This window comes from Malurus melanocephalus, unplaced genomic scaffold (assembly GCF_030028575.1).
Source record: "Malurus melanocephalus ecotype Western Australia unplaced genomic scaffold, MMel_1.1 scaffold_670, whole genome shotgun sequence".
In the NCBI taxonomy this organism is placed as follows: Eukaryota; Metazoa; Chordata; class Aves; order Passeriformes; family Maluridae; genus Malurus; species Malurus melanocephalus.
Window position 1 is genome coordinate 98,053 of NW_026623902.1, and position 9,163 is coordinate 107,215.

The 9,163-nt window shown below is 59.8% G+C and overlaps 1 protein-coding gene across 1 annotated transcript; it reads left to right on the plus strand.

Annotated features, from left to right (window-relative positions):
* The first annotated feature begins 4,264 nt into the window (after positions 1-4,264).
* On the plus strand, positions 4,265-6,998 carry LOC130584139 (inhibin beta C chain-like). The gene is made up of 2 exons (XM_057383951.1): positions 4,265-4,714; positions 5,313-6,998. The coding sequence occupies exons 1-2, from the start codon at positions 4,411-4,413 to the stop codon at positions 6,062-6,064; spliced, it is 1,056 nt and encodes a 351-aa protein (XP_057239934.1). The 5' UTR covers positions 4,265-4,410; the 3' UTR covers positions 6,065-6,998.
* Positions 6,999-9,163: the final 2,165 nt, after the last annotated feature.

The following is a 9,163-nucleotide window of genomic DNA, read 5'->3' on the forward strand; positions in this document are numbered from 1 at the left end:
CAGTAGCAGTGACAGTGCTTGGCCACATGCACACACTTTGTGACAGGTGCTCTCATAAAGTCCCACTGGAAYTGGGACCCCCRTGTCCYCAGMCRGGTGACCTCARTCASCACCTGCAGGGGTTGACAGCCARCCCCAGAGCTGATCCWGGTGGGRAGAGGGACAAAAGARTGAGGARGGGGTGTCAGACCCTCTCCCCACCCAGCTTTGCCTCCTCTGCCTGCTCCAGGATGAGAAAGCCACAAGCCAYGAGCAKCTGGAGCAGGGATGTGCTGCCCTGRAGGAYCTGGGACACCYGGAGAAGGGATGRAAGGGCCACCAGCAGGTGACAGTGCCCACATGTCCAGACCTGACAGAGCAGGAACCTCCATCTCCACAAATCCAGGTGTCCAGGTGCCTCCAGGACTGGGACCTGAAGCATTCCCGCTGCATGGGAAGGGAGGAAGGCTCGGGGATCGATCCTGTCTGGGATCCAAGGCCACTTGCGCAAACCCAAAGAGGGTTTGGTGTTTGTTTTAGCCCTTCTTTTTCCAACGCCTCATTTCACCGTCTATATTTATTGAACAAACAACTTCCCTGGAGSCAGCGCCAAGCTTCCTGCGATGCAGCAGCTGTGGGCATGCAGGGATTGGGGATGGGGCAAGGAAACTCTTGGCCACTTCTGTGGCCCCACAGAGCCTTCAGCTCAAGCAGAGATGCTGAGCTGAGGTTTGTCCCATTCTCACAAGAAAAACAGCACCTGGATGCACCCAATCCTTCCTCACCCACACCACGGGTCAGGAATTCCAGACTGGCGTTTTCCATCTGGGGAACACGCAGGGTGAGGAAGGTGCACTCAGTGAAGAACCAGAAACCCTCCCTACAATGACTCCCTACCCTCCCTGCTCTTTCAGGACCTTTGAAAAGCGTGGCTCAAGCCCAGTGCTGCCAGATTGTCCTGTCAGGACCAGTAAGGCCAGCGTGGAGCCCACCCTGAACCAATGCCATGGGGACGTGGCATCCGTGGATTCAATCCCGGTGCAGATGTGACAAAGATGGGGACAGATCCCCACGGTCTCCACTCCAGGAGGGGACAGATGTGCTGGAGGGACCCTTTGCCAGTATCAACAGCCCCTGAAGCAAAGGTCCAAGCGCTCTGTGCCAAGTGCCCCCGGGCAGGTCCAGCTCCCGGGAGGGGTGGGAAATTCTGACAGTCCCTTCCCTTGCCTTGAGAAGAGTTAATGTTTAATTCCCAGTCTCATGGCCCATTCCCAGTCTCATGGCCCATTCCCAGTCTCATGGCCCATTCCCAGTCTGTGGCACCACTGTGGTGACTGGTGCTCTTGTCCCAAGGAATGAGCCATGGGACAAGAGGAAATAGCCTCAAGTTGTGCCAGGAGAGGTTTAGATTGGACATTAAGAGAAATTTCTTCATGGAAAGAGTGCAACATGGTGGCCCAGGGCAATGGTGGAGTCACCATCGCTGGAAATGTTCAAAAACATGCAGAAATGGCAGCTGGGGACACAGTTTTAGTGGTGGCCTTGGCTGTGCTGGGTTAACAGTTGAACTCAACCATCCAGGCTTTTCCAACTTTAATCATTCCACCATTCCATCATTCCACAATTCCATGAGCTGCACTCAGGCACTGCTGCACAAGTTGTCACCTCCAGGTCAGGTCACCGGGTGCCACGTTCGCCCCACCGGCCACGGGGGTCAGAGGCCCCCGGAGCCATGTGTGCACCAGGTACTGAGCCCRGGGGGACCTTGGCGGGTATTTTGGTCAGGTCAGCCCCTGGGCTTTGCTTTCTGGGAACTGCTTAATCAACAACACAATTATGCAATGGGTGCAAGAGCTGCTGCAGCTCTGAGCTGACCCCTGCCCTAGATTTGGGGGCCGGAGCGTGACGGGGGGCACGCGGTGCGAGGGGATGGGGAGCGGATGCTCCTGCTGAGCTGGAAATGGGATGGGGATCGTGGGGTGCTTCAGTTGCATCTTTCACTCATCAAAAAACACCAGTAGCCCTGGAGTAATTCAGATTGAATCATATTTTGGGCTGGTAATTCTGAGATTTGTTTGTTTTTAATAATGACATAACTAGAATTTTTCTGGTTTTGATACATCTGTTATTATTGTAGGTAAACTTGCTGGCATTTTATTTCAACCCGAYGACATTTTTGGGGTGATTAATGACACTTGATAGATTGAAGCCTGCARTTAYTAATTCACTGGAAGTTGTTGGATTTTTTATTTTAATTTTTGCAATAAAATTTMGATTTGAAKGTGTAATGGGTYAGATGAAGATCCCTTTTCACTCAGAGGGATCCAGGGTTAATCCCATTGCGGATACTCTTCTCCCAGCCTGGAATGGAGGGTGGGTGTGTTGGACAATTCCTCTCCCTTTTTGCCACATTTCATCCCGTTTCCTGCTGTCAGGGTTCTGGCAGGGATGGAGGAATTCAGCACAGCAGGGCAGTGAGCACATGGAACATGAGGAGCGTGTCCAAAATGGAGCAGGTATCCAGATATTTGGGAGGGGTCCTTAACACTATAAATGTGCATCAGAGAATCCTGGAATGGYTTGGGTTGGAAGGGACCTTAAAYTCATCCAGTTCCACCCCTTGCCATGGGCAGGGACAYCTTCCACTGCCTCAGGTTGCTCTGAGTCCTGTCCAAAAYGGCCTTRAACTCTTGAAGATGTGRCTTCTCTGAGCAACCCCTACCAACRTCTCACCACCAGTGAGGAATTTCTTCCCAAAATCCCATCTAACTCTGTCCCCTGTCAGTGAGAAGACATCACCCCTGTCACTCCAGGTCATGGAAGAAGTCACTSTCCATGTGGGAACATCTTTGCCCATGAGCACGTGTGCCCTGCACTCATCTAAAAGTGCCACCTGCTCCATCCTGTCCCTGCCTGCAGCCAGAGCTCCCAGGCCCTGTGGGATCCGTGCTCCCGGGGCCAACCTGTGCCCAATCTTTCCTCTCTGTTGACATTCCTGGGCTATTCTGGGAGCTGCCCATCCAGCTGAGCCCTTTGCCCCTTGCTCCGTGGTTGCATCATCTCCGGTGGGTGCATTTTTTCCCAGACAGCCCACTGTGTTTACATGGCACCTCTGGCTTGGCCAGGGCCAGGGGCTCCGTGTGGTCAAGACCTTGGAGTCGGTGCATGGCATGGTGGGCGCAGGACATGCCAGAGCGCTGGCCTGGCAGGGCTTCAAGTTCCCTGGCTTTGCTGCTCCAGCTGGGCTCTGCTGATTCCCCAACATCGTGGCATCTTGCATCACTTTYGGGAGATTTCTGCCCTGCCTCAGGCTGCACATCCCACTCCAAAGAGTCCAAGGAAGAGTTGGACTTCAACCAGAGTCAGGTTGATGTGACGCTGGCTGTCACCTCCTGAGTCCTCAGGATGTATAAATCCCCTTTTTTATTGTATGAGGAGGAGGAGGGAACACGGTGCTCACATTCACTGGCCCTTCCCAGCGCTGATCTGGGCTGAGGATGGAGCGGGTGGTCCAAGGGCTGGGCTGGGACCCCAGAATCCATCACATGGTGGGAGTGACCAAAACTCAGAGCTGTGGGGTCATTCCAGGAGCCCCTGACCCCTGCTGCGTCCTCTGTCAGCACTCAGAGGGATTGTCATTGCCAGGATTTCTTGGGGGTGCCCGGGGGGCAGTGCCAGGCTGGGGGCGGGTGTGTGGGGTCCACGGATGGCCAGGTGAGCTGGCATCCCTCTGGCTAGCTGCTCCAGCACTCTGCTCGCCAGGATTTGCCCAGCCCTCACTCCCTGAATGTTCTGGAAGATCCTGCTGCCCATATTGGGGGGCTGGCCGGGGTCCCTCTTCCCCGTGAGCAGATGCCAGGGTGACCCGCGGGTAGAATCCACGTACACCCAGAGCCCACACATCTCTGCACGTTCCGCTATTTCCTCACACTCACTTGAAATTCTCCCTGCACGACCCTCACTTATGTTCAACCCACGGCAGGAACCGGTGCTCGGCTCCCCGTGGGACTCCTCCCGCAGCGACCCGACAATTCGCGGGGACCGAGAACCGGGCAGGATGGGGGGGCTGCTCACCGCTCCCCCCGCGGAGAGGCGGGGTTGGGGTGCTAATCCCGATAATCCCCGACGGGACGGGACGGGACGGGACAGGCAGGTGCAGCGGCCAATGGCGGGGGGCGGGGGGGACGGCGGGACCGCCCCCGGCCGCAGGTGCCCAAAGAAGGCCCCGCCGCACCGCTCCCGGTGCCGCTCCCGTCCCGTCGGCGCTGCTCCCGGTGCCGCTCCCGGTGCCGCTCCCGTSCCATCCACGMGGGTCCCGTCACGCCGCTCCCGGTGCCGTCCGCTAGGTACCGCTCCCTCGGTGCCGGTGACGGTCCCTCCCCGTCTGTGCCGCTCCCGGTTCACCGCTCCCGTCCCGTCCGGTGGGCGCGGATGGCGGCGAGCGGCGCGGCCCCGTGGCTACTGCTGGCCGCGGTTCTGTGCGCGGCGGCCGAGCCGCGCTGCCCGTCGTGCCCGGCGGGCGCGGAGCGGCGGCTGCTGGAAGAAGTGGCCAAGAAGCAGCTGCTGGAAAAGCTGCGGCTCCGCGATCGGCCGCGGCTCTCCCACTCCGTGCCCCGCGCCGCCGTKGCCCGCGCCCTGCGGCGGCTGCAGGCGGGAGGCGCCCGCCGGAGCCCCGATGTTACCGAGGAGGAGGAGGAGGAGCAGGGCTACGAGATCATCAGTTTCGCGGAGAGAGGTGAGTGCGCGACCACCGTGGGAGCCCACGCGGTTCCCCTCGCTGCTGGAGAGCCCGGTGAGCCCCGGGGTGAGGGGTCCGTGGGGACCCTCAGGGACGCGCAGCCCCGGACCCTCGCGGGCTGTGGGTAACTCGGGTGTCACCGCATCTGTCGCGCATCGGTGACATCCCCGGCGCCGCTGCTGCGMGGGGGCTCAGCCTGGGAGGGGGAGGTGGCTCCTGTCCCGCTCCTGCATGTTGGGACCCTGCACCCGAGGGGCTGCAATCCCCCCGCCCACCAAATATGGGGATCCCCAGGGTGCCTGGGACTCCTGAGGAGTCAGAGTTGGGAGCTGCAGGGTTCGATGGGGCTGGAAACACTTTCCAGCCTCACTCTGTGACGAAGGACCAGGTGAGAGCAGGTTTCCCTTCTGCCAGGCAGTGTGGGACAGCCCCCCATTGCGGAGGTTCCATTCCCTGGGGAGAGTGGAGGACAGACTACCCCGCGGAGGGAGAGAAGTTTGCAGGGATTTCCTGAGAAGAAGCTGAAAGTCTTGCCTCTCTGGATGGCGGGGGAGCATCCCTCAGTGCTCACCTCCTCATCCYTTTCTCCCCTCAGATCTCACATCTCCCTCCGGTTTGGGGCTGCGGTTCCAGTTCAGCCAGGCGCAGGACCAGGACATTCGCATCCTGCAGGCTCAGCTCTGGCTCTACCTGCGAGTGCCCCGCCCCAGCCTCACCCTGAGCATCTTCCTGGCCGGTGAGGCCGGGGCTGCAGCGGGGGGCAACCGCACGCTGCTGGGGGAGAGGCGGCTGAGCGCTGCGGGCAGCGGCTGGCGCTCCTTCCCCCTCCTGCCGGCTCTGCAGAGCTTCTTCGAGGGGCAGAGCCGGACCCTGCGGCTGGAACTGGAGAGCCGCGGTGACGGGAGCGATGTCACGGCGTCGTTCAACGCCAGCTGGTCCCACCAGCCCTTCCTGGTGGCCAAAGTGAAGCTGAGGGAGCCCGAACACCGCGTGGCCAAGCGCAGCCTCCGCTGYAGCCAGAACTCCAACCTCTGCTGCCGCAAGGATTACTACGTGGATTTCCGCGACATCGGTTGGAACGACTGGATCATTAAGCCCGAGGGCTACCAGATAAACTAYTGCGTGGGCCAGTGCCCTCTGCACGTGGCAGGCAGCCCCGGCATGGCCTCTTCYTTCCACACAGCCGTCTTCAACCTCGTCAAAGCCAACAACATCCAGGCGTCGGGGCATTCCTGCTGCGTGCCCACGCGGCGCCGGCCGCTCTCCGTGCTCTACTTCGATCGCAACAGCAATATCGTCAAGACTGACATTCCCGACATGATTGTTGATGCCTGTGGTTGTAGTTAGGGCTGGGGGAGATGTGCTGGGATCCTCCCCGCTTCTCCAGGATTGTCTATCTGGTGGAGGGGGAGGCAGCTGGAGAGGTCTGTGTGAGCTGGAGTGAGCCCTCGGTRCGATGGACAGCTTTGGAAAGGTTGGGAGGGAGGGAGGGTTGTGTCCAGACAGCGCCTGGAGCAGGGGGCTCTGGGGACATCTGGGACAGAGCCAAGGCCACYGTGGACTGCCCAAACCTGGGCTGGGGGTGCTGATGACTCCGGACATCCCTGTTCCCAAGCAGATCCCACATTTCTGGGGGTCCCCTCTGGTGTGGGGGCCCCCTTGGTTCACATTCAGTGTCTGATGAAGGGTTGGGATGTGGCTTCCTCGGGAGCAGAGTGGGATGCAGGAACGGATCTGCTTCCTCCAGCCTCATCTGGAGGACGATGAGCCCACCTGTCCCTGCTGCTGCAAAAAAAAACCTTCCTGCACCCAACTCAGGCCTGGTTTTGGGGACAGAACGGCACAAATAACAGGTCTGGGGGAGGAGGATGAAGGATAGGACTTCATCAAGAACCCCCAAACAGCAGTGACTGGACAAACTTCTCTGATCCCTGGAAGCCTTGGGGCTGTGAGGGCCGAGTTCCTGGTGCTGAGTGCTTCCCCTTTCCCTGGGTTTGTGCTTTCCTCCCCCGTTCCCACCCACCAGCCAGGTCTCCTCCAGCCCGGTGCCTCCGTTCAGGGAGGTCTGGCTCMAACTTTGCCTTCAAGACCACACTCAAATGCACAGATTTGTTTTGTGCCACTGGTTTTGCAGCTATCCCTGCTTCCTCAGTTCTCGAAGCCGGTGGGACTCCCTGGTGCTCCATCCTCTCTGCCTTCCCYTTCCTCATGCACCCACATGGCCTCTGCTTTAATTTATTACAGAACATTTTGGCGTGGCTTCCCAAATAAATGGGTGGAAATGCAACATYCAGGCTCTGGCTGTTTTCTCCTGGGAGCACTTGCGTGGATGGGGTGAGGGAGAGGGTCCTGCTTGGCCAGAAGGGCTGGGATGGCACAGAAGCTGCGTGGCGCTGCCATACTGGAAGTTGTGGGGTTTAGATGCTCCTTGTGTGTTCTCGAGGCCTCTACAGAGGGGTTTTCCCCAAAGATGGGGTTCCCAGGAATMAAGCAGGGGCTGGGAATCCCAGGAATCCTCGCTGGGGATTGGAGAGGGGTGGTCTGCAGTGGGAGCATCAAAGCCGTGTCCCAGCAGGGTGGGTACTGGGAGGCATCACCCAACCTGGAGATGCTGTTCTTCCCCTGGAGCAATCCCAAATGGAGCGCTGATCACTCTGCCTCTGGCGTGGGGATGATCTCAAATTCTGAGCCGCAGCCCAGCCCAAAATCCTGCAAAGCCGCTGACCATATCCCACCTCCCCAGTCCCTCATATGTGCTCCCCTAAACACCACCCAGTGACCCCAATCTCAACCCCATCACAGAGAGTCTGGTGCAGAATTTGGGGTGGGATGCTCTCTGCTGCAGAATTTGGGGTGGGATGCTCCTGCAGCAGGAGCCAATGCCCCCTGCTCATCCCGCCGAGATCCCACACGCTGGCCCGGCTCCCCGTTGCGCAAGCGCCCGCTCAAAGCTCAGCTTGGGGCCGTTTTATCTGGGGACAAAACCCCCTCGATTTCCCAGCTTGTTCCTGCCAGCGACCAAAGGGCAGCTTTCATCAGCCAGCGCAGCAGCGGGCATCCCCCCGGCGCCCGGGGCACTGCGGCTATCACCACGCKCCCAAAATATCCCTGCTGGGAGGAAAAGCCAAGGGCACCTGCAGGATGCCTCAGCCTCCCGGGCACTCCCGGAGCCCCGGTCCGTGTCCCGGGGGCACGTGCTGCCGTGCACACGCTGGGAGAGCCGGGAAGCGCACGGTGGACACGTGGGGTTTCTGTAGAATCACCCCGTTCCCTTCCCGAWTCCCAAATTGCAGCCCAGCCACGTGGAGCATCCCACCCAGACACCAGAAATGCGTTTTCTCTTGCCAGCAAGGAAAATTTTCCCGTTTTCCCCGTTTCGGTGAGAGTGTTCCCGTGTGGAGGGGTTCGTCCACACGCGTGTGCGCCATGTGCTGACTCACTGACACACTGACACGCTGCCCCTGCACCGAGGTGCTGAGCTGGCTGTGATGATGGCACCACTAAATCCCTAAGCTGGGGATCATCTGGMCCTGCTCTGAGCTGCTTTGACTTTCCCAAACAGGAGAGCGGGATTATTTGTGAGGCGGGGGATGCGGCAGGGTCGGGTGTGGTGGTTGGGTGCCACTTCGAGGGGTTGTCCAGGTGTTGGTGACACCCAGGAGCTCGGAGCTGGTGGCAGAAGGGACCTGGGACCGTCTCGCCGTGCGTGAGGAGAAAGGGGTGGGGTGAGGGTGAGTCTCCAGACCCCAAGGAGCTTATCCAGGGTCACACTCATCRCAGGGGTAAAGCTGCTCTGAGCTGCTTATGGCCGTTACAAAACGGGGCTGGAGGCAGTYCCTCARYTGTGCCATCCYCTCACTRTGCCCACCCCCTCACCTGTGCCACCCCCTCACCTGCACCACCTCACCTATGCCCACCACATCACCTGTGCCCACACCCTCACCTACGCCACCTCACCTGTGACACACCTTCACCTGTGCCACCCCGTCACCTGTGCCCACCCCTCACCTGTGCCACCCCCTCACCTGTGCCATCCCCTCACCTGTGCCACCCCCTCATCTGTGCCACCACCTCACTTATGCCACCCCCTCACCTGTGCCCCCCCTGTCACCTGTGCCACCTCACCTGTGCCACACCCTCATCTATATCCACCCTCTTACCTGCACCACCTCCTCACCTGTGCCACCCCCTCACCTGTGCCATCCCTGCACCTGTGCCATCCCCTCACTTGTGCCACCCCCTCACCTGTATCCATCCCCTCACCTGCACCCCCTCATCTGTGCCCACCTTGGCCCTGCTTCAGGGCTGCTGCGGTGGGACTCGAGCAGAGCCTGGGGCCCCCCCAGAGCTGTTTCACCAGAGGAATGGGGTGACGCTGCAGCCATTTCACGTCCCCTGTGTGCTGGGGGCTCCCTGGGGAGCAGAGACCCCTCCTCACCTTCACTG